The following is a 25,192-nucleotide window of genomic DNA, read 5'->3' as shown; positions in this document are numbered from 1 at the left end:
TCTACTTAAAACAAAACAGAAAATACTATCGTTGAGTACACGTTTATAAATATAACATTTATGAACGTATCATGAATGTTTTATTCCAAGCATACTGGGATATTCTAATGTTAAAAGATTTTCGAACCAGTATTGAATGATAGTTCAACGTCATGTAGCCGCCATTCTACTCATCCGATCAATACTGATGGTTTCATATATATACGTTATAGAAATAAAATCACTTGCACAGTGCTGTCCAGTCCGGGTCAGGTCCCGGACGGGAGGTGTCCCCGCAGGCTCTGGGGTCTCTTGAATGCAGGAGCGCCTGTACGAGTTGGGAGAACCCGGTTCGGTTCGGTTAATCCGGTAACCAGCTGGTTTAACGTGTTAAGAGCTGTGCTGGCGTGAAACTACCGCCTGGTGATATATCGGACCTCCAGGACGTGGACTGGACAGTCCGTCTTCGGTCTAGTTTGAAGAGGTGGATTTCGTGTCCTGTACTCGGACATTGTGAATTAAGTACAGGGTCGGATTTTGGTGTTCGTAGGCCCTAGGCACTTGAACTCCGAAATGTGCAAAAAGAGAGGTAAACGCTAATTGAATCACGTCGATTGCCATGATGCACTTTGAACTATTCTAATGTTAAACCACGTGATTGATGGAGCAAGTCGAGAAACCATCACTTCGACACTTTTAGTTTCTAGAAGAGTCGCTAGATAGCGTCTGATTATTGATTTGTAGCACCTAGAGACGATTGCAAGCATGTTGTTTCAGCTCGTTTTTCGTTAGTCACTAGTGTTTCCCTCCTTCATATGCCCTAAGAATTTCGTGTCCAGGAAGAACTAAGGTGAAATTAAGGACTGAACAGCTGAACAGAGGGAACCGAACTCCCCACAGGTGGGCTGTTAAGGATGGAGAGTTCACTGCCTCTGCTGGGACCACAGTTTCACTAGTGGGGGGAAAAAACTGACGTTTTTTAAAACCTAAACGGTGAATTTCATGGGTCCTCGTCTGGGAATCACCGGAGCTCCTCCCAGAAAAGACGTTTACGTGCCGGTGTGGAAGCGTGCCAACACCCGCGAAGTTTGCTCGGGCACCCGAGGTGGGAACCCGCCGGTATCGGGACACCCGCGACCATTATCACACGGGCCCTCCGAACCCGCGGCCGCGGCCTGGCTGGGAGAGGCCAGGAAACACGCAGTACAGCCCTTTTCTATTACGAGCGCACGGGACTCATCCGGAGCCGCGCAGGCTAGTGGAGCGGTGTTTTCTACACGGTGAGTGCCCAGCGCACACCGCGCCGTGTTATTGAGCTGGAAGGGCTGTGGCTGCGTTAGTTCCGCTCCCGACAGGTCCTGAGCGACAGTGGGGTGTGGCTGACATGTCTGTCTGCAGGAGGCCAGGCTTATTTAGGGGTCCCCCCCCAGCAAACTGTGGTTTGGGGGTTCACTGGCGGAGAACAAAGAGAGAAAAGACACAAGCGGTCAGTCTGTGGGCACAGCGTGGGTCTGCAGGGCAGATGTGAACATTACCTCACTCTTAATTACCGGTCATTACGCCCTGGGCAGCGCAGGGGCAGAGTTCAGTGCCCATTGTGTTTTGCGTGGCGTCTCTATTGCAGAGCCGTGAGCTCATGGCTATTCACCCTCGCTGTGGTGAAGGGCAGATCCTGTTGACAGACCGCTTGGAGCCGGTCCACATTCGGGAGCACGGGGGGGGCGATTCCAAGGTTTTGGCTGCGTGCGCAAGGGAGAGAGGGGAGAAAGCTGGTGAGGAAGAACAAGGAAAGGAGAGGGGAGAACGAGGGAGATCAGGGGCCTCAAGAGAGGGTCCTCTGGGTGATTTGAGGAAGACCGGACTCTGTGAGTGAGAGGAGAGAGAGCAGTTGATAGCTGAGCATTAGGGGGGAGTGTGTGGACTAGGTTCGGTCTCGGTTCCTGGGTGTTTGATCATGTGTGCCCGTATTGTCCGGCGTGCACAGTGGATTTCTAATTACCCGGTTAATCCCGCCTTTCCTTTGAAGAATCCCAGGAAATCTGCCTCCCATAACCCACTAGGACAGATTTGTTTCCAATTGCCAGACCTCTTGGCATGACCATCATGTCTCATATTTTCTGCCCTAAATACCCTGGCAGTGAGGTTCCACGAATGGCCATCTGGTCCGTGCTGAGAGACAGGTGGCGGGGGGCTGAGGAGGACAGGGGTGTCCAGCCCTGGTCCCAGGGAGCCACGGTCCAGCAGCTCTTCTAGGTCGGAGGTAGAGCACTCCTGCCCCTGGATACGGCTCACTGAGCACCAGATCATGAACTGAAAAAAAAACCACGGCTGCTTTCATTTCCAGGCTAAGAAAATAAATTAACAGCTAAGATGGGGTGAAAACCACAAGTAAACGAGGATGAGAACTGCCCACCCCTCTCACGCTGTAGGTCACCCTGAAATCAGGCAGCTGCACACACCTGCCAGTGGATCATTTCAGGAATCTGATCGGCACAGGTGAGTCAGGAATGGACAACTTGGGTGTTGCTGTTTCTGTGTGAAATGGGTGTCATATACAGGAAAGGGGTTGAACACTGCTGTAATTCATTTCCGCCTTGACATGCTTCAGATTGAACTTCTTAAAACAAAGAAATCCATCCATTTTCTAACTGCTCTCTCCAATACTGGGGGGGCCTATCCCCGCAAGCAACAAGCACCCAGGACAGGATACCAGTCTCTCGCAGGGAAGACACACAGCCAAACAACCACAACAATACTCACACCAGGGCCAGTTTTCCCAGAAGCTAATTACACCACCAGCATGTCTATGAACTGTGGAAGAAACGGGAGCAAGCCTGCACAAATACATGGAGAACATGCAAACTCCACCCAGACAGTACCCCAGCAAGTGAACCCAGCGTCCCAGTGCTGTGAGGCAGCAGTGTTAAGTGAAAACTAAGAAGGGAAGCGGCTGCGTCAGTATACAATACAAAACAGCCTGGCAGGATGGATTCTTCTCTGTACAGCTCTTGCCATATGAACAGGGTATTATCGGAAAGTCATACGAATCTCTGTCTCAGCCTGCTCTGATGTAATCCCTCGCTCGCGCAGGAGAGAGGATGTGGGGGGCAGGGCAAGCGGTGAGGCAGCTGTTCACCCTGTGAGTAAGGCAGCGCTGTCTGGAGCAGGACCAGGCAGATTGAAGAGCATAAGAGTGCGACTGGGTCTCTGTTGAACTGCAGCTCGTTCAGGCTGGCTCTGCTGCACCCCACTGCACATAACTCTACCAGCCTGGACTGTCGAATAGAACGGATTTCGTGTCACTGTGCTCTGTTTGCACCTATATATATATACACACTATACTACATATCATACTTCAGAATGCTGCAATACACTGTGTAGTAAAGTACTGTACTGGCCTATACTACTATAGCATTGTATTACAGTGCCTTGCGAAAGTATTTGGCCCCCTTGAACTTTTCAACCTTTTGCCACATTTCAGGCTTCAAACATAAAGATATAATTTTTTTATTTTATGTGAAGAATCACCAACAAGTGGGACACAATTGTGAAGTGGAACGAAATCTATTGAATTTTTGAAACTTTTTTAACTAATAAAAAAATGAAAAGTGGGGTGTGCAAAATTATTCGGCCCCTTTACTTTCAGTGCAGCAAACTCACTCCAGAAGTTCAGCGAGGATCTCTGAATGATCCAATGTTGTCCTAAATGACTGATGGTGATAAATAGAATCCACCTGTGTGTAATCAAGTCTCTGTATAAATGCACCTGCTCTGTGATAGTCTCAAGGTTCTGTTGAAAGCGCAGAGAGCATCATGAAGACCAAGGAACACACCAGGCAGGTCCGTAATACTGTTGTGGAGAAGTTTAAAGCCGGATTTGGATACAAAAAGATTTCCCAAGCTTCAAACATCCCAAGGAGCACTGTGCAAGCGATCATCTTGAAATGGAAGGAGTATCAGACCACTGCAAATCTACCAAGACCTGGCCGTCCCTCTAAACTTTCAGCTCAGACAAGGAGAAGACTGATCAGAGATGCAGCCAAGAGGCCCATGATCACTCTGGATGAACTGCAGAGAACTACAGCTGAGGTGGGAGAGTCTGTCCATAGGACAACAATCAGTCTTACACTGCACAAATCTGGCCTTTATGGAAGAGTGGCAAGAAGAAAGCCATTTCTCAAAGATATCCATAAAAAGTCTCGTCTAAAGTTTGCCACAAGCCACCTGGGAGACACCCCAAACATGTGGAAGAAGGTGCTCTGGTCAGATGAAACCAAAATCGAACTTTTTGGCCACAATGCAAAACGATATGTTTGGCGTAAAAGCAACACAGCTCATCACCCTCAACACACCATCCCCACTGTCAAACATGGTGGTGGCAGCATCATGGTTTGGGCCTGCTTTTCTTCAGCAGGGACAGGGAAGATGGTTAAAATTGAGGGGAAGATGGATGCAGCCAAATACAGGACCATTCTGGATGAAAACCTGTTGGACTCTGCAAAAGACCTGAAACTGGGACGGAGATTTATCTTCCAACAAGACAATGATCCCAAACATACAGCAAAATCTACAAAGGAATGGTTCACAAATAAACGTATCCAGGTGTTTGAATGGCCAAGTCAAAGTCCAGACCTGAATCCAATCGAGAATCTGTGGAAAGAGCTGAAAACTGCTGTTCACAAACGCTCTCCATCCAACCTCACTGAGCTCGAGCTGTTTTGCAAGGAAGAATGGGCAAGAATTTCAGTCTCTCGATGTGCAAAACTGATAGAGACATACCCCAAGTGACTTGCAGCTGTAATCACAGCAAAAGGTGGCTCTACAAAGTATTAACGCAAGGGGGCCGAATAATTTTGCACGCCCCACTTTACATTTTTTTTATTAGTTAAAAAAGTTTCAAAAATCCAATAGATTTCGTTCCACTTCACAATTGTGTCCCACTTGTTGGTGATTCTTCACATAAAATAAAAAATTTATATCTTTATGTTTGAAGCCTGAAATGTGGCAAAAGGTTGAAAAGCTCAAGGGGGCCGAATACTTTCGCAAGGCACTGTATATATAGATTGTACATCACTGCTGTGTGCTTTACTGAACAGTAATACTGTAGTACTCTACAGAAGTGTACTTGCCCGTTATCTGAATCATCTGTGTTACTGTGCTTGTACACTGCCTTCCGGGGGCAGCTCAAGTAAATCTGCGTTAATTGGGCTGAGAATCTAATTACACAGCTGGAAAGTTACTTGACCAGCTGTTTTCGTCATTTATTTTTTTTTCCTACCCTCAGTAAGATAAAACCTGGTACATGCTGAATGATTTGTCAAAAGGCTCTGCACTTGTCTCACAAGACCAACTAATCTGGAGGAGGAGGAAAAAAAAAACCTTCTGACAAATTGGGCGCACTGCCATGTCTTCAGAGGAGGGCAGGATCACTGTTAATCACTGCTGCAGATGTTAAGACCTGTCTGGCTGGCTCAGTGAACCACTTCCCACATTCAAATCGTCTGCGGGGGGGGAGGATCGATGGCACGAACAGTTCTTTAATTGATCTCACTAGGCTGCTGTTGTGCCTTGGTGAGGCAGACTGTCCGAGTTGCACCAGTCCACACAGCTGTATGACTGGGGACCCCCCTGCAATGGACCAGCGTTCCATCCAAGGGGAGAGAGAGTCATGAGAGCACTCATCTGCCGAACACCCCATACGCCACGATTAACGCCGTCCCAATATTCCACCAGGGCACGGATATGAAGATTACCTGCCTGCGTCAGAGCTGAACACAATGAGGACCAGAAAACAAGGAGATCATGCCTGATGTGGCTCACTCAGAACGGCCCCCTGGAAGGTTGTACTGTAGGTTCAGATCTCAGATGCAATATAGCCGAGAGCAAGGTACTTCACTCAGATTGCTTCAGTTGCTATACAAATGGGATCCAAATGTGAGTTGCTTGTTATCAAGGCCTCGGCCAGTTAAAATAACACACCTAATCAATCACCTCACAGAACACCCGATCACCTGCTGGAGCGACGGAAGAGGACTCGCAGTCGAATCGGCCGAGCACACACACGCGTGTAGACAGGGCCAGGCGATTCTCAGTCTTTATTTGAATATATAAAAATAAGTAACTATGTACAGTGATAATAAATATTGAACATTTTGTACAGGCAAAATAAGTTACAATGTACACCTGTAAAAAATAAGAAACCAATATCATCAACAAGAACAATAAAATAAAAGACAGAGACCAGTGAGAGGGGACAGGCATTGCTCTGAAGTCCAAGGTTAGAACAGCACTGTGTTTAGAGTCTGTTTACAGATACACATATACACACGTATATTATATGTACATAAAAAGTGATGTAAACACGCCATGCTATTAACAAGCTTGCTGTGAAGTGTTTCTGTGTGTATGCCTTTTGGTTTTGCAGGGACGGATTTAAACATTTACACAAGTTTCAATTAAAAGCCAGAAAAAGAAGTAAAACAAGCAGTTTTTTTTTTTGGTACAGTCCAGCCAGGAATGACCTGTGCCTCTACTCTCTCGCCCATCTCCAATAAATACTGGATCGCTGGGTCTCAGTCTTCCAGGTCTGGTTTCCTCCCACCACAATCTCATGCCTCCTCTTTGGTCTGCTTTCCAGACGGGGGTCTCCAAGTGGTCACTGTCCCATTCTTTATAGTTCCCCCTCAATGTCTCTCCCCTCCAGCAGGGGGCAGCAATGCCCTACAGCCCTCATCAGAGTCGAGCCCCTACAAAAAAACAACAGAAAGAGCGCCGTCTTTAGCAGGAGTCGGGGGTCGGCCGTTAATACAGGAGCCAAGGTCATGCCGCAAGGACACATTCCAATTTCCCCGCGAAAGAGCGACGATTCCCAAGGCACAAAAAGCTGATCCGATTCAGGGTTTATGAGCTTGAATGATTGGTCACGCATGAGGACATTTTTAATTTTGCCTTCAACTCCGTATAAGAAGGAAAGCAACAAGCAGGAGGAGAGGGGCTGAGAAGAAATTATGGCGTACCTCTGGGGTTAGGCTGACAGGCTGATCTGCAGTGCCTGTGGGGTTCCATCTTGCCTCTCCAAATGTCCACCACACAATGTCCTTTCCACGCCGCAGGAACTAGGAGTGCAGGTATCGGTCGGTCTCAGTGTCCGTTTCTCCTACAACACCTTGGCCGGTTCTCACACCGCAGTGCGTCCACACGCACGTGCCTGCAGGTCTGCGTCCATCAGACCGGGCGTCCACGTAGAGTCCACGTCTGCGTGTGGCCTGGTGCCGAGCAGGACAGCGAGGAAGCAAGAGGTGGTGTGTTTGTGCAGGGGGCTGGTGGCAGTCATGTGACCCACACAGGAATGGCCAGAGCAGATTGTAACAGATGTACAGTATATATGCAAATATACTGCAACTGAAACAACACAGGCTGACGCACTGTGGCAGAGACAGTGTCCCTCAAGGCCCTTTTCACCCCTTCTGCTGCCATGTCATTGTCCCACAAATATACACAATAGTACACTTGTCTGATTTTCATTATTAGCAACATTACAATATATTATTACAAAGTCCTTGAGACACAAAATTGGGAAAACGACAAAAACGAGAATAAAAAGATCAACCATTCACTCGCTCTTTTAAAAGTCCAAGTCACGCCTTCATAAAAAAATCCCCCTCTCTCTCCTTGCTCTCCCGACCTCTCCCTCACTTCCTCTCCTGTGCACGCATGTCATCTCGCAGCCAGAGACCAGAGGGAGTGATTGTCTTCTTCGAGTTTCATCCTTCAGTGGATCCGGATTCTCCCCCTGTCTGGACTGAAGACCGACAGTCCTCTGTGTGCCTCCATAGAATTCACAACACAGATCGGTCAGAAACAATCCAAACCCCACAATCCAAGGTCCTCCTGGAAATATCCCTACAGCTGGGCCCAGGTGGTCTGGAAGTTACGGACCAATTAAGAAAATAAGGAGAATGAGGATCTGCTGGGTGAGACGGAATCTGAACTCTGAACTTTTTAGGAAGCCTGTCAGAGCTCTAGGAATCCGACATGGAGAGAGCTAGGGAGAGACAGAATGTCAGTGAGTGAGAGAGGGAGGAATCCTGAAGTAGGGAGGTAGTTGAGTTGGGTTCGAATGTTTTTGATTTTTGTCTTAAAAGCGCAGTACCGGGCGCCGACCTGCAGGAGGTGCTGTGCCGTGCTATTACACGGAGGACTCCTCGGGGTTGGCGTCGGGCAGCACGCTCCTCTGCTGCAGGGTCCGCCGCAGCTCCTCCTTAAAGGGGCTGATGTATTCCGTGGCCCCGCCCCCGCCCCCTCCTCCGCCCCCGCCCCCGGACCCCAGGGCCCCGCCCCCCCTGTCCTCGCCGGCCGAGCCGAGGTTCAGGCGGATGTAGCCGTTGCTGCCCGAGCCGCGGATGTTGCCCAGGCTGAGCCGGCTGGGCGAGTGGAGGGGCTGGCCCGGGATGGCGCTGGGGGAGCTGGAGCTCGCGCTGGAGCAGAGGGCGTGGCCGGGCACGATCTTCAGAGAGCCGTCCGAATAGTAGAAGTTGCCCGTCTCCCAGAATTTATCGTCGGGGTCTCCCGCCATCTTGCTGGGGATGAAGTTGGGGGGCTCCTTGGGGAGGGAGATGGGGTACACCAGCGTGCTCTCCAGGGGTTTCATCTCCGCGCTCTTCCCCAGGGTGAGCTTGAGCCGCCGCCGCAGATACAGGGCCACGCCTAGCAGGAACAGGCACGCGGCGCCCAGCGTGATCACCAGCACCCAGAACAGCCCCATCCCCCCGTCCGGGGCCCGCGCCTCCATGAACACGGGCGCGCTGGCCACCACGGCCACCTGGTAGCGCTCTGTCAGGAACTTCACCCCCTGCTCCTCCGAGAAGCAGACGTAGCGGCCGGCCTGGGCGGGCCCCACGCCCCTGATCACCAGCGCCCGCAGCGCGGGGTCGAAGCGCACGCCGAAGTCGTCCCCGCCGCCCATGACCAGCTCCCGGTCGTTAAACAGCCAGACGGCGTGGGCCACGTTGGAGACCAGCTGGCACGGCAGCACCAGGTCCGAGCCCACCACCACGGTGACGTTCCCGGTCCTGGAGTGCTCTGGAGGGAGAGAGAGGGTGATCAGGTGTGCAGGGGGTGCTGTCCAGCTAGCGTCGGCCATTTCTGAGCTGCATCCACGTGCAGCACCTACAGTACCTATACAATATATATACACTGTGTGTCATGTTTTTTTCTTCTGTCGGTGAGCTCTAAAATATTCATATTTTCCGGCAGGATTATTTTGAATCCGCTGCCCATAAATCAGGAGAGCCCTGATTTAGTTTTTGTTAAGTCCAGAAAAGTGTTTTTAAAGTGAATGAAATGAGCAATTTCAGATTATCTCATTCAGACACCCAGCTTCCTCATATGCTGGATCAGGAATTTGTGTTTAGCACATGGGGCTTTAAGATTTGCAGTGAAAAGCACAAGGAGTTACGAGCTTGTTTTCAGGCTCAAATTAAGACTTGGCCGTCTGCTTGTAGGTGTCTTCTTGGTACAGAAGTCATTTTCTTACCTGGGCTGGGGATGGGGCTGGAGTCAAACTTGGCTCTTCCTCGGATGAAGCTCTCCAGCATGATGTCCTGCTTCAGGGAGGGCCTGTGGGGTGGAGCACAGACGCCGTTACCGTATAGTCAAACCACAGGCAAGCTCACTGGATACACCTGGGCTTCAGGTGAGTCTATCACTGGACAATAAGGACAAAATCACCACATACAGCATATGTGGAACCTATTTCATTGTGTACATCTGGACCATTTGTAATCCTACTCTGCACACCCTGAACAAATGTATACTCAGAACGTTAGTGACTATATATCTGGGTCACGAGCATTCTCACTGTACACAGGTGGACCACGGGGATGCTCACTCTACATATACGGACAGGTGTGTACAACGGGTAAACTCAATGTGCAGACATGGACCACAAGCTCTCTAACTGTGAACACCTGAGCCAGGGACAGACTCAATCAGCCTAGGTGCACCGGAGACTGCTGCAATAGAATTTACCAATAAATTACCTGGCAGCAGGTTGAGCATGGGTACCAAATAGGGACAGTGAGCAGTATTTACCCATGATGCTGGTCAGTGCGGACACAAGCGCGCTTCTCGTTGTCCCAGGCGCAGTAAGGATCCCGGGACAGCAGGCAATCGGGGAGGGAGCTGTAACGCCCACAGTTGGCCAAGGGCACCTGCACCACCTGGGAGCGAGAGCCCACGTACAGCGACTTCTACAGAGGGAGAGAGAGGGCAGGGCAGTTAATGCTGATGTCTTTACATGCTATTAGTCAGTACACCTCTGTCTATGAGACAGTCAGCTTGCATCTCTTTGAACGAGATGGTCAGTATGCATTGGTCAGTAAGCCTCTCTCTGTGAGGCTCTCAGCGTGCATCCCTCTGAATGAGATGGTCAGTATGAACTAGTCAGTACACCTCTGTCTATGAGACAGTCAGCTTGCATCTCTTTGAACGAGATGGTCAGTATGCCTCTCTCTGTGAGATGCACATTATGTACCTCTGCATGAGCTAAGCATGTGCTAGTTAGTTGTACCTCTGTGCGAGACGGTCAGGGTGTAGAGAACTGTGCAGCTTTCTGTGTAAGGTGGTCAGTGCGTATGCAGGTTGCAGTGGATAGGAAAAGTACCTCCTTGTGCGAAATGATCAGGCTCTCAACAGGCTGCGGAGTGTCAAAGAGCTGGACTTCCTCGATGACGTGGACATCTGATCCCAGGCTGACCGCCTTGTACAACCACCCCTCCGCTGAGAGAGAGACAGAGAGAGACTCAGGTCAGCTACCCAGACTGAAGCTCCAAATCTGGCACAGACAGCCTGGCTAATGGCCCTGCTTAAGCCTGAAACAGACTTAGTCTGTTACTCTGCGATCAATATCTAATCAAGCTCCCAACGAAGTGGCTGAGACTTGCAAAGCTCCGGCGTGAAAATGTGTTAAGATCTGTTAAGTCTGTAATGGGGGGTCTGATCTCTCACTCCCGTTAATAAGTGAATAATTAACGAAGTTCCAGAACTCCAGCCATCAGGGTTAGAGGGCACCTCTGTCTCACTGAAGCGCGCTCTGCAGCGTAGCCTGGATTGGTCAGCACCGCTCCCGCCCACCCTCCCCGCCTCTCTCGGCGTAGTGGCAGTACCGGTGCCGATGAAGAGCACGTTGTAACGGCGCTGGTCCAGCGCGGCCACGCGGTCCACGGCCAGCTGGGTGAAGTTGACGCCCTTCTTGAGCAGCAGGGGGCGGGCCTGGGCACGCTCGTCCATCAGCGGGTGCCTCTTGGCGAAGTTGAGCGTGGCGTCGGGCAGCAGCAGGGAGCTGTTGTAGCCGTTTTCGCGGTGCCAGCGGGTGATGCACTGTCACACAAACACACAGACAGGTCAGTCTCGGCCACGGACACAGCCGGTCATCCTCTCCAGCACAGCCCTGAGCTCCCCTTCCAGTCCCTTTATCGGACAGTTAAACTAAAAATCCTTAGAGCAAAATAAACTTTATTTCACAAGAAACATCCCACAAGACGTATGCGCTCGTGCAAAGTCATGCAATCCCTATTACAACAGCTCTTAAAAAGGGATACTCGGGCTGGATTTGCACAATAAGAGTCCCTCCAAGCCCTCCCACTTGCTGTTGCCCATGTCTTTTCCCTGTCCTGTCTCTGAAACTCCAGTCGTCCAGTTCTCTGCAGGAGCTCAAAAGAACAGGGATTTCCTCCTCAGTCCCTGTACGGGGCTCACAAGGCCTTTCTGCGCATTATGTTTTGATTTGGCATAGTATTCTACCTGCTGCTCGTGAACAGCAGCAGAGTCATGAATGACATTGGAACTGGGCAGTCATGGTGTGTGTGTGCGCATCAGCGTGCACAGTCAGCTGTTCTTGCTCTTACTGGGGCTCATCAGCGTGACACGGCTAATTTTAACCAGCTCAACAGGCATAAGAAAGATGCATCTTTCAAGACTGACATTGTTCAAGGGCAACTGCTATGAGTTTGGGGAATTAAAATCGTTTTTGTAAGACACGCACGTGTATATGTATAATGTGGCAAGGTAACAGGAGGCTATGTGTGAGGTTCTTGCCACAACTACATTTCCCAGAAACCAGTGGAGGATGACCCGTCACATGACCAGATCAGAATTGGAAGATGGGTCAGGTAATGATATAAGATCCATATTTGCTCGTTGAGAACTGGCTTGTGGTGTTTTCCACTACATTAAGTCCAGAACCCACACCCCCCCCCCGCGTCCTCACCGATCCAGGCCGAGGGGTGGGGACCTGGCCCGAATAGCGCCCCCACTTCTGCGCCGCCTCCCTGTACTCCTTGAAGGGCCCGTCAAAAACCCGCTGCACATCGCCGATCTGGTACTGACACACGGCGGACACGTCCACATCGCCCCTGGGCGCGGGAGAGAGAGAGAGGAGGGCGGGTAAGAGAGGGAGAGACGGACGGGGTGGAATCAGAGGGAGGAAGGGGATTGGAGAGAGGAGGAGGAGGAAGAGAGTGAGAACTGCAGACATCGCCTGTCTAACCCTCCTCTGACAGGAGGATAGAGGGCAGAAACCCCTTTCAGCAGGGAAGAGGGAGTAAGAGAAAGGAGAGAGAGAAGGCGTTAAGGACAAACACACGGAGTGATCTGCTCAGCAGAGGGGGAGAGAAAGAGAGAGGGGGGACTGACCGAAGACAGAGAGGCAGAGGGACGAGCACTCACCACTGCGCGTGGAAAATGGCGTAGAAGGCGGTGTTGCGCCAGTCGGCGGCGGTCAGAGTGTAGACAGCCCGCAACGTGTTGAAGGTCACGTGACGCTCAGGCAGCGAGCACACCAGTCGGGCCTTCTGGAACGACGTCCACTTCTTTTGGAGGGTCCGTGCCCCGCCCACATCGCCCTAATCAGATACACAAAGAAGATGTCTTTGAGATGAGAGTGATTCTCATTGGACACACACACACACACACTAAATGGAGGTGTCTTATTGGTCACACTCTCCATCAATCAGAGTGGCTACTGACTAGTGGGCAGAGACAGACCGTCAGTCCAGTCCCTGATTGGACAAGAACCCAGGCAGGGGCAGGCAGGTGGAGGAAAGGCAGCCTGCGATTGGCTGGCAGCATTACCTTGCAGACCCGGGCGACGCGGGAGACCGTGAGCTCGTTTTCACAGTCCAGTCCCACGGTACGCTCGCTGAAGAAGAAGTAGATTTTGTCGTCGTCCCCGATCTCACTGCCGCTGCTCTCTCGCACAAACGACGAGCCCACAAAGTCCGGCTCTGAGAGGGAGAGAGAGCACGTGTGTGAGGTGCTCGTTAAGCACTGTGTGGTCTGAACTCCGGAGCCGAGGGAGAGTTGAGAGACCGTCTTACCGTTCAGCCAGGTGGGCAGGTACTCAGTCTTCATGGAGTAGTGCTGCCCCAGATTGCGCAGGATCACTGGCTCTGTGCCCAGGAAGTTGTTGAGGGTGGCGGAGTACAGCTCCTTATCTGAACAAAACACAGTCGGAGAGTGAGACCAGCCATCCGCTCTGTGCCACAAATACAGGCAAGAAGAGAGAAATACAGGCAGGCAGAGACACAGATATACAGGGGGGTCTCTCTCACTCACCTACAATCAGGCCCGTGTGGCCCTTGACAGGGTCGAACGGACACTTCCCCTTCCCATCCTCCAGGGCGGTGCTGTCGAGGGAGAAATCGGTCGAGTCCTAGGGAGGAACAAAGGACAGGTTCACATGGGCCAGCTAACTGGTTTATCACACAATCGCCTCCAGTCTTTCCCAAGCACTCTGAGCCACTTCACCCCTATCGAAGCTGAAAGAGGCAACAGCTCGATGCCACATTCATCTTCGTTTTAAAGGCCAGAACAACAGACAAGATCAGCGCTTGGCCAGAAGATCAGGACCTGCAGGATTCGTGGACCCAGCTGTGCTACTTGATTATCCAACATCTAGGATCTGGTCAGACACCAGTGCAGCAGTCTGAGAAATCTCGGCCCGAAGGACGCTGGAGAGCAATCGGTCCAGATTTCGAGATAGAGAAACGCATTGCATACAGGTGCAAGGTCTCACTCACAATATAGGTGCACTTGGGCTGGAAGGCGTAGGTGCCACAGGTGTACAAGTGAGTCCGGTTGTAGCTCTGCAGGAAACGGATGTAGTTAAAGCACTCCGTCTGAGAAAGAGAGAAGAGAGGTGTTAATACATGACTAATTGTAATAACATACTGAAACTGAACCCAAGAGGGAGAGAAAGGTGTTTCATGCATTTGGGTAATACATCTGAAAGACCAGTGTATACTGGATGTATACAGGTACAACTGCAGGCAGTGTGCATGTGAGTGCACAAAAACAGTGAATTAATCGCAATGTTTGAATGCAGTGAAAAATATATCCACAGGGGGGCTCTGTACCTGGTTGTTTTTGCCCTTCTGAGCACACTCCGACTTTTTCAGAGCAGGCCACTTGATCTGGAAGGAGACACAGGCAGTGAGACAACCAGGAAAGCCAGCAGTAGGGCAACCAGACTCAGTGAAACACACTGATAGTGAGACATACAGCCATACTGTCAGTGAGACAGGCAGACCAACACTAACGGATCACTCACAGAGGGCTTGACCTCCCGGGTGATGTCACTCAAGTCCAGGGCAAACAGCGCCTCCCTTGCGCCCACATACAGCAGTCCTGCTCCCTCCGCCAGCATCAAGGTGCTGTAGTTCCACACCCCATCTGCCCAGAAACGCCGCACGCCGTGCAGCCCTGAGAAAGCAGGACAGTGAAAGAAAGAGGGAGAGGGATTAATGCCGAGCCAGAAAGCAGCAGTACGCTGATCTTCAGAGCTGAGCGCGCAGATAAACCGGTCCCCAGGGAAACGAAGCACAGCTGCCTCGTTCCCCACTGCCAGAGGAGGAGGTCCAAACCAGACACACACACACACAAACCAAATCAGCACTCTTCACACACGCTGCTGAGAAACAACCTTTCCAGTTCTTTCCGACTGAGTTGTGGCTATGCACTCCAGTTTTCAAACGAGAGAGAGGATGGGGCGACCGCCACTCTCCCCTGGCCAGCCTGGCACAATTTGTCCAGTGTGGGGCAGCAGTGTGCAACAAGTGCTGGACAGGGAGGAAGGGGGCAGAGACAAAGAAGCACAACTAACAGCCCAGCTGCGCCGTGTGACCTTCCAGGAGAGAAGTCCTGCATGTGCTGAAGGGAGAGACAGGAAGGGAGGCAGGAAGAGAGAGAGAGGGAGGAGGATGAGGAGCAGGGCACAGAGAGAAAGAGGCGAGAGGGAGAGAGAGAGCGAGGGGGAGCTGTGTGCAGATGTTCAGGGAGCTGGTTCAGTGAGCGTGGTGTGATGCAGTGTTTACAGCACACCGTGTGGATTAGCACACACACAGCTGGGCCCCTGCTCCAGAACTGAGGAGGTTGGGAGGGGGTGAAACTGAGTGTAAAAACAGCAACAACACAACACGCTCCACAAAACAGTGGGGCTGAACGGGTTACCTGCTGTTCTTTTGACCCCCCCTGACAGAAATATCAGCCCTTTGCATCAGGCTCTACGCACCACACATATATATAAAACTGAGGTGTTAGTGACTCCACCATGTTATGCTCAGTTTTTATCAACATCGTGTCAAGGCTGCTGGTTTTTGTATTTAGAGCTGTGCGTGTAATTATCACACCTGACTTTGTGCAGGAGGACCCTTATATCAGTTTGTGGAGCATAACTGTGGATGTCAGAGAGCCATCGCTGAACCTCACCTTTCACTGTCAGCTCTAGAACACATCAGCACCAGTGAACTCTTTCTGCAGCTTGGGGTCCCTCTCCTTCTATTTAAAGCTCAGTCTCAGGGAGTCTTACTATAAATACAGCCTAGGACTGGAACCAACACACACTGCACTGTGTAATTAAACTGCTATTTTAAGAAAATTGCTTTGAAGCTGAAACACACACAGAAGTACAAAGAGACAGACAGACAGCGACAAACACACACACTCAGCAGGGTTATGGATGGTGGTGCGAGAAGAGTCCAGCACAGGCAGATAGACTGAAACTGCCTTAAAAGGACAGGAAACAACCTCATCACAGCAGACCGGGAGAGAGGGGAGGAGAGAAAGAGCAGAGAAAAAGCAAGAAAGGAAACAGGAACATAGGAAGAAAGGATTTTAGAAAGATGAAGAGATGCAGATATGAAGAATGAAAAAAGAAATCGAAAAGAAAACCACCAGATGTGAACAGTCCAGCAACTCCACTTACAGCTACGTTGTGGGTTGTGTGTGCAGCGTGTGTGCAATGTGTGCGCAGTATGTCTTTACAGTGTGTATTTCCAGTACAACGTGTGCGCAGTGTGTTTTTCCAGTGTGTATTTCCAGTGCAATGTGTGTGCATGCACTGTGTGTATTGCCAGTGCAGTGTACTTCCAGTGTAGTGTGTGGGCAGTGTGTATTGCCAGTGTAGTGTGTGCACATATATAACCATGTGTATTTCTAGTGCAGTGTGTGTGCAATATGCATTAATAGTGTGTTTCTCCAGTGCCGTGTGTATCTCCAGTGTATCTCCAGTGCAGTGTGTATCTCCAGTGCCGTGTGTATCTCCAGTGTTTCTCCAGTGCCGTGTGTATCTCCAGTGTTTCTCCAGTCCCGTGTGTATCTCCAGTGCCGTGTGTATCTCCAGTGTTTCTCCAGTGCCGTGTGTATCTCCAGTGTTTCTCCAGTGCCTTGTGTATCTCCAGTGTTTCTCCAGTGCCGTGTGTATCTCCAGTGCAGTGTGTATCTCCAGTGTTTCTCCAGTGCCGTGTGTATCTCCAGTGTTTCTCCAGCGCCTTGTGTATCTCCAGTGTTTTTCCAGTGTCGTGTGTATCTCCAGTGTTTCTCCAGTGCCGCGTATCTCCAGTGTTTCTCCAGTGCAGTGTATCTCCAGTGTTTCTCCAGTGCAGTGTGTGCACAGTGCCCTGCTCCATGCTATACAACGTGTGCTGACTGCAGCAGTCTGAAGGGATTAGCATTTCTCTATAGGGAGAGGGAGGTGGGGAGATGAGGGAAGCAATAATCATCCAATTCAGTACTCCCCCCAAAAAACACACACAAGTCTCTAATCACTAACCCCCGAGCAGCTTTGACTAATTTGGGGTCTACCGGAAAAACAGAAACATATTTAACAGCTTCCCTCCCTCCTTCCCCGTCTCTCCCTTGACCACCTACCCTAGACTCCCGCCCAAATCCCAGACCCCAGGGCCCCAGCGCAGCTCCGAACCCTGCGGTCATGGAGGAAGAGGGAGAGAGGGGGAATGGGAAAAGGCAAAGCCGAAGGGAATGAATGGAATGAAATTGTATTTTGCAAGAGAAGGAGATGGAAAAGTGGAACTGCAGAAAGAGAGAAACTGGGAATCTCTCCCAACTGTGCTGCCTGTACCCCCCAATTACAGTAATGATGGGTTAGCAGGGAGACACAGCTCCGCTGGGCTGAGCAGCGAGAGAAAGTATAGGCAAGCAGAGGGGGAGGCTGCAGGCGAAGTTTGTGTCGTGGGGGGTGGTGAGGGCAGACACACCCATGGCCACAAACACACAGCGACCGGCCAGCAGGACTAATAGGGGCTCCATCTGCTCCAGGCCGGGGACGGGTTCGGACGAGCCACCTACGAGCTCAAGTAATGAATTAAAAACATGGTGCTGGCACAAAACAATTATTTGCACTTCTGTAATGCTTCAGAGCTCACTGCACATCTAGAAGCAATGTGTCTTTTGTTCCGAACGTTCCCCTGTTTTTTGGAAGTGTAAAAGAGCTTTTGGGGTGGGAATGGATATGTAAATGGAATAGGCCAAGGACAAGGCAGGCAGAGACCAGAGCAGCGAGAGTGTAGAGCTCTGTGACGAGTAAACACCAATTAGCTGGGCAGGAGGATTAGAGCTGATTACACGTGCAGCTTACAGAGACCTCAGACACTCCATCATCAAATCTGTACAGAGCTGCCGAGTAACTCAGTCTAGCTCGGCCATAACTTCCGCTGAACTCTGAACTCTTCGATCATCGGATCCGTGCAATACAGAAAGGAGACTCGGTCTAGCTCCGCTGTAACTCCCACTGAACTCTCTCATAATCATCTGCCCATCCATTTCCTAACTGCCTCTTCCAATGCAGGGTCGTGGGGGAGCCGGAGCCTATCCCAGGAAGCAACGGAGGTAAGACACGCTACACCCTGGACCCTGGACGCGACCCGGCCAGTCCATCGCAGGGCACACAGACAGAAACTTGATAAACTTGCACACACTCACACCAGGGCCAAATTTCCCAGTAGCCAATTAAGCCCTACAGGCATGTGTTTGGACTGTGGGAGGAAACCAGAGGCCCTGCAGGAAGCCCATGTGAACACAGCAAGAGTATACTGTACATACTCCACACAGATAGCACCTCGGTATCAGAACTGAACCCAGGGCCCACTGCACCACTGTGCTGCCTCCCACAATCATTGAACGCTGAACTAAATCCAAGTGACTTTTTAACAACTGTATTTCACTTAGAACCACCGCCTTGCATATTCTTTCAAGTGTTAAACGCCTCTCTAACTCGTTCTCTTGTACAAAAGGCTTCTGGTTGTCCACTCTGAGCAATCCCAGTTTTACTGTTTCCTCCCTGGCCCCTGCTCAGTCTCGCTCAATCAGTTTTAAAGACTCCGCTCCCCCATCAACAGCAATTAAAGTTATTTAAACTTGCAATAAAGGCTCTGAGCGTTTATGCAGTTCTACACCAGCAAATTAAATATGGAGTCTTTGTGTGTGTGGGAGAGATTTTTTCCAGGGCGATATTGACTTCCTGTGCACGTCGATCGGATTTTCCATTCGGCCTCTCCTCCGCTCACCCATCAGGGAGAGAGAACCAGGGCAGGAAGGGAGAATTCAGAGGAAGAAGGGGGTGACAGAGGAGAAGACAGGAGTGGGACAGGGGGGAGAAAAGAACTGCCAGGCTCCAGGGCTTGGCAGGATGTGTGCCCTGTGTCTGGGCAGGATGGCCTTTGCCAGTCTTAAAGAGACAGCTGGTCTTCCATGCTCAAGCTGCTCCATGGTTCTGCTTTTCGAAACTGGCACAGCACAAACAGCTTTAGGAACACGGCTTTAGTAAACTTCGTGCTAGAGCAGCTGCTTCACCACCGCACACAGAGGAGAGGGGCAGGGGACAGGACAGAGAAAAGGGAAAGCACAAAAGACCAACTCAGGGAAAGAGAGGGAAGGGGAGAAAGGGACAGAGGAAGGTAGCTGAGAGGGAACAGGAGAACACCTCGACTTTATCCCGTTTGGAAACTCACCGCTGTGCTTGACCGTCTTGCGAGGGACGGGGTCCCAGTCCAGGCATGTGACCTCTCCCCAGCCAATCAGAACCCACGTCAAGAGCACGCCGACTCCTCCCATGCCTCTGGCCCTGCCTCCTGCCCCGCCTCTCGCTTCTGCCTGAACACTCTGATTGGACGAGACTCTTGAGCACCAAGGAAACCTGATCCTGGGACTGGGGGCCTTGAAGGGGCTGGCCTGATGTGAGGCCTGCACAAAAAGAAAATAATAATAACCAGTCAGGACATTGAAACCGCATGACAAAGCATTATATTGGTTAGCCTCTAAAATAAAAACATATAGCTGAAAACCCAAGATCAGGCACTGTATCTGAAAAACACTTATTGGTGGAATTACTATATATCGAACTACACATTCTCTGAACTCTCATTCAGCTGAGCAAGAGATTCCAGTGAATCAGCTCACTGATTCTCACTGACATTGTACTGTCCTATTCTGAGCCCTGTGGCCCAGTATCACTCGGGTTCGAGCCTGGGTCACTAGCCAGCTGGGAATGGGATTTCCCAAGCAGCAGCAGGAATTTTGCAGAGTGCTGTACGGGCTTTTGATTAAAATACAAAATCACTCTGCCACAAGACGAAAAGGAAGTTACCCATGGTCAACAGCTCTTTTCATTCCAATGATTCAAAAAAAACAAATTAATATTAGGCGACTGCTGGCTCATATCTAACCCTTGCGCGATGCTCCAGTGAACCAGGAGCGAACTCACAGGTACTGTCCCAGTGCTGACTGTCACTGCCCAGTCCTGCTATTGCCTGGTGAAGTACTGTACACAGCAGTGAGCAGGATGGTGTCCCCACAGAAGAGTGTAAGGTGGGAAACATACACAGACACGCCAATACCTACCACAAACCTACAGGCTGGATAATTAACGACTTTAAACTTAAACATTTTTCATAATACATATTAGTCCTGTTATTCTTACAGAGGCTCAATTAAAAAAAAACACTGAAAATGTTAGCAATACTCAAATACTTCATTATTCAATATTTTCATCCCTTGTATCTGGTGTTTGTTTTGGGGGCTGCGCTTAACAAGTACCCCCCCTGCTTGTGACCCCTCACTCCTTGACCATTAGACCTTGTCACTGAGCCGTTGTGCAGTAAAACAACAAAACAACATCCAATTCTCTGCTCTTCAGATACTCGTGGGAGAGATGGCTACGGACATCTGTGAATTGTTCAAAACTGAGTTTCCAAAAGTGGGCAGACAGATCATAATAAGACATGTAAACAAACTGGGGTTCCAGGGACGTTCTCTTAATGAGCTAGCTGTGACAGGAAATCTGTAATACATCCCTGGACATGAAATGTCCAGTATGTTTGTCAGATCCTGGGTGCCGAGTTTAGCAGCCTTCAGTAATATAATGTTAATATTGTACACATTGTCCTCTCCTTGTCCTGATCTGTGAGCTCATCTGCTACCCATGAGGCCTTGCAAGTTCATTTGTTAGCACCCACCCAACTTTATTTCCATTTCATTGGCTAAACACAGCAGGCACAGCCAATTAACAGCACTGTCAATGGGCACAACGCCTTGGACAATCCGGTACAGCCACAGACAGTACAATGTTTGGGACGTAATGGAGAACTCAGAGGATTGTGCAATTACAGAGCACACGCATGGAAATATGGATTTGGGTAACAGAGGCTGACAAAACCCTTCATCTCTCCAACCACGAAGAAAGAGCTCATACAGCATAGCATTAAAACAATTAAGATGTTCGTTTTCACTGGCCGACATTTATTTTTTTATAGGAAAAATGGGGAAAGGCTGAAGCAACACGCAGTTCTGCTTTAATAGCTAGGTAAGAACAACTGCAGTAAGTGCAGACAGTCTTATGGTGAGTTCATGGCAAGCTCATGTTTTTCTTAATAATTGCTTTGGTGTCCCGGTCTTGAAAGTCAGAGGTGGCAAAATAGGAATCTGAGGGAAAAATAATGATACTTTCTTTCAGCGTGTGTGTGCGTGTGTGTGTGTGGGGGGGGATCTCGGTACCAGCAGCCCAGATCAAGGGCAGCATGTGAGCACAGAGGAGGGAAGGACAGAGAGATTCAGAGAGGAGGAGTGGGGCTCGGGCGCCAAGCCAGCCCGCATTCTCCACAACATCGCTCAGGGCATCACCTATCGCCTTTCTCCTTAATTGCGGCTAATTAGGGGATAATCAGGCTGCAGCATCGCCGATGTGCGCGGCGATATTGGCGCCCATCCTGGCTGGAAGACATGCGGGGGCATCAGATTCGGGGAGGTGTTAATGAAATTAACACTGCCAGCCTGCGGGCCCTGAAGGATCAGAGATCCGGCACCGCATGGTGCCGGCTCCTCCAGCCACCCCCAGGCGGATCGGAAAAGCCCCGAGGCCGACGCAGGACCCAGCAGCAGGGAGGACAGCTGTTACTGATCTTAGGCTTCAGACCTGAACCTTATTTGTCCAGTGCTGATGTGATCTGTGAAGGGCTGTAGCACGTGGTGTGATGCAAGATGCAGTGCAATGCGTAACACACTGTAAGACGCAAGCAGAAAAAAACAGTGTTAAGCATTATGCAGCCCATTGAACTTTTGAAACTCGGGGCACGCTTTCAACACGCGTTCATTAATTTCCTTTCCTTCGGTGTCCAAAACCAGATGAAAGCACAGAGCTTGGCTTTCTTCATGTCATCTCACTGTTCATTGTGGTCACTCTGTGCCTATTCTGAGATGGACTAACTGACCATTTGCTCTCTGAGGTTTCCCTGCAAAGCACCATGGGAGTTCTGGCACCAGCAAAATGGCATAAGAGCAAAAGGACTTGCACTGCAAGGAAACAGATTAAGACACCAATTGCACAGCAAATTGAGCCGTTACGGGTTTTACAAGATGCGGGTGCCTATCCAGCCAACAAAGCCTATCGCTTTATTTTCAGCACCGCTGCACAGAGAGCCTCTGCTTACTCCTCACTTTTTCTCGACTTCAGAAGAGCCCGAGGATCGAGAATGACTGATTCTGGCACAGCACTGACTGTCGGGGGAGTAACGCACTTTCTCTACAACAGTCCTCGTGTCCACAGCTGGAGGACCAGAGGGGGAGAAGGGAGGGGTGGGACTGTGCCAGAGACGGTCACCCTCTGTGGACACGTTCTCTCATCGCCCCCATTCCTTATAAGATCATTTCCATGTGAATTGTCAGGAAGACTGACCCATCCCCTTACCTGACTGGAATTATATGTGTCCATTATAAGATCAGTTATCTACTTGGTCCATTTAAATTCTATTTTGATCCCAAAGAGTTACGTTTCCTATCGTGGGCTTAACGGATCAGTTTTCTACGCGTACCAAGGAGATCAGACCTTCAGGTCACTGATAAGACAGGGTTTTCCGTTAGTTCTGCTGGCCTCCAATTTCGTCCGCATTCCCTCAATCTCTCATGTGACCCCCTTCTCTTCATTATTCTGATTGAGGTTTTTACTCCAAAAGATCCAACCCACAATCAATCAATCAAAGCACAATCAATTGAAACATGAAGCAGCAGCAAAGTGATGAGGACACAGCATAAAGTAGCAAGCAAACCTGCATGGAAAGAAGACTACAACAGGAGCAGAGCGCTTAGCTCCTTGGTCATGTCCTGTAATATCTGCGTCCATGAATTCACTCCCCTATTGAACGGCTGCACAATAAGTCGGATTTAAGATCCCTGCGCTGTAATTATTCTCTTGCCTGATGTCTTTATCGAGCACAGTGTGCAGGAACATAGCGTGACACAAATCTTCTGATGTCGAAGACGGGACCCCTAAAAGAGCTCCGTGTTAATCCCTGGAAGATTACTCCCCCGAAGGGCGAGACCCCCTAGCGCACTAATCCCCTATTAAAGCCCTTCCAGTTTAATACCTGCCGAGGGGCAGCACTGGGGCTGAGCTCCAGACTCGGGAACGCTAACGTGGGAAGAATTCCGGGGCAGGGAAGTCCACTGCGGTGCCGACTGTCCACCAGGACCGCGACAAGTCTCCTGTTCTCCCGAGGGCGGGGGGCGGGAGAGACTGTGAGAGGAACCTGATTGGGCCCGGGATTAGGGAATGGTGTCCCCTGCAGAGCCGGCTCTGGAGAGCTGACCGGCACCCATTTACACCAAGGGCAGGAAGGAAGAGAGGGACAGGGAGGCTAACTATACCCCTCCTGCTCTGAAAAAGGAACAAGAATAATAAAAACTCTAAGAGTTTCCCTCTCCCTTCTGAGCCTTCCCCTACAGCCACGAGTAACAGGAACGACTCGCTACATCACAGCTCTGGAAACAGGCAGAGGAGCACGAGTTCCTGCCTGCCGGCCATCGCCCATGCCTTTCCCCAGGCTGGGCGCACAGGGAACTCATCACTCTGTACATCAGGAGTGTCCGGTCCTGCTCCTGGAGTGGGCTTGTAAACCCGGCTCTCATTACTGGCTCCACTGGACCAGCGGATCAGCTTCTCCCTGGGCTGCTGCTTGGGAGAGAGACGCCCCCTCCCCCCAGGACCAGGACTGGACACCCCCACTGTCAACGCCGCTCTCCCGGATGCCAGTACTGCCCCTAAACAGGTAGTGCAGATTAGCAACAGTCAGGAGGATTAATGTGCATTTGCATTTAAAAGGGGCCCTATTGAAATTGCGAAGTGGTGATGGGAAGCAGCCAGCATGATGAATGGTTGTTTTTTCCTTCCTGTGCGTCATTCACTGGAGAGAGCAAAGAATTCCGCTGGAATCACCTGGATCCCGCTGACCGGCCCGGCCCGCCCCACCTCTCCGGGCCCAGCCGACAGCGGGGAGGCACGGTGAATCAGCCCCACTCGGCCCTTCTGCCCTGCCCTGCCCCCCCCCTCCCCCTCCCCCTCCCCACATCCGGCCTGTAATCTAGCTCCCTGCTCTGGATGTGTGAAAGCTGCAGTCACTCTTCCTCGCCCTCCCTTCCTTCCCATTCCCCCTCCGGGAGTCCCTCCCGCTGGTGCAGGTCAGTAAACTGATCTGATTCTCATTCTAATCAGTAGCCATTATTCTACCACGGCACCCCCCCCCCACACCGCGCTCTCATAAACACCGCAGGCCGAACCCATTGGCGCCAGCGATACAATACCAAGCACCAAATGGAGCAGGCTCCAACACAGCAGCACAGCAGTAGTGGGTAGGCACAGCCTGGCTTGGTCAACGCTTTGTCATGCAGGGCCTGACAGAGACGCTCATGCGCAATGCTCATATTTTACTAAGGGGGCACAGAACTACTGTATAAAAACACAGAGAATGTCACAATTTATAGGCTGCTCTTTTTAATAAGAGACTGTAACAATATATTTTGAAATCCTTTATATTTTCCTGTTTTCCTCAGAAACTCAGAGCATTACAGCTCTCTGTGGATTTCGCCACGATTAATTCTCACAGATTAAGCGGGTCTGGTGTTTCCAGGCTGGAGTGCCTTCAGAGACGTCAAATATCTGCCTCTTTCTCTCCCTCTCCCCTCCTTCTGCTAGATCTCTCTCTCTTTGCAAATCCTTTGTCGTTTCCCCATAATTTGTCGGGTGCCATCTGTTTCTCCCCCATTTCTCTCTCCGCCCCTCTGTGGGCCAGCCGAGAGAGAGGGATCAGGGATCATTCTGTGCTTTAAGACAGAGCTGGGCGAGTCCGGCGCACATCCCCTCTCGGATGAAGGTCAGGCCGCCTGGGCGACCACGGAGGGGGAAGGGAGGAGGGGTGAGGGGGCGGCGTCTGTTTTCAATCAAGTTAATATCCTTCACATCTGACCGAGAGCACACACGCCCCGATCACACAGCGGAATTAAAGACCAGAGACAACAATGACAATAAAATTAAATGCGCTGTGATAGAAAATCAGCTCTTAGAGATTAAATGCTCTTTGAATGGCAAGCAGTA

The 25,192-nt window shown here is 50.6% G+C and overlaps 1 protein-coding gene and 1 long non-coding RNA gene across 5 annotated transcripts in view; one reads left to right on the top strand and one right to left on the bottom strand.

Moving 5' to 3' along the window:
• Positions 1–1,406: 1,406 nt before the first annotated feature.
• On the top strand, positions 1,407–10,206 carry LOC138224321 (uncharacterized). Its single transcript, XR_011182779.1, has 3 exons — positions 1,407–2,475; positions 5,713–9,673; positions 10,120–10,206. It is a non-coding gene; the product is annotated as an uncharacterized lncRNA (long non-coding RNA).
• Positions 6,050–25,192, bottom strand: part of sema4c (sema domain, immunoglobulin domain (Ig), transmembrane domain (TM) and short cytoplasmic domain, (semaphorin) 4C) — a 31,775-nt gene continuing 12,632 nt past the window's right edge. For all 4 annotated transcript variants that reach the window (XM_069181015.1, XM_015341885.2, XM_069181020.1 and 1 more), the window contains exons 2-16: positions 19,284–19,515; positions 14,588–14,739; positions 14,394–14,450; positions 14,058–14,156; positions 13,594–13,690; positions 13,356–13,472; positions 13,111–13,262; positions 12,706–12,881; positions 12,248–12,392; positions 11,145–11,358; positions 10,643–10,758; positions 10,072–10,229; positions 9,515–9,597; positions 6,996–9,060; positions 6,050–6,725 (exon numbers count right to left, since the gene is read on the bottom strand). In XM_069181015.1, coding sequence (XP_069037116.1) covers positions 8,168–9,060; positions 9,515–9,597; positions 10,072–10,229; positions 10,643–10,758; positions 11,145–11,358; positions 12,248–12,392; positions 12,706–12,881; positions 13,111–13,262; positions 13,356–13,472; positions 13,594–13,690; positions 14,058–14,156; positions 14,394–14,450; positions 14,588–14,739; positions 19,284–19,386 — 2,562 coding nt within the window. In that variant the 5' untranslated portion in view covers positions 19,387–19,515 and the 3' untranslated portion in view covers positions 6,050–6,725; positions 6,996–8,167. The remainder of the gene's footprint in view (positions 6,726–6,995; positions 9,061–9,514; positions 9,598–10,071; positions 10,230–10,642; positions 10,759–11,144; positions 11,359–12,247; positions 12,393–12,705; positions 12,882–13,110; positions 13,263–13,355; positions 13,473–13,593; positions 13,691–14,057; positions 14,157–14,393; positions 14,451–14,587; positions 14,740–19,283; positions 19,516–25,192) is intronic.

The sequence above is a fragment of the Lepisosteus oculatus genome, chromosome 2 (genome assembly GCF_040954835.1).
Source record: "Lepisosteus oculatus isolate fLepOcu1 chromosome 2, fLepOcu1.hap2, whole genome shotgun sequence".
NCBI classification, from domain to species: Eukaryota; Metazoa; Chordata; class Actinopteri; order Semionotiformes; family Lepisosteidae; genus Lepisosteus; species Lepisosteus oculatus.
Note: the sequence above shows the minus strand (reverse complement) of the source record. Positions and strands in the feature narration are given on the sequence as shown.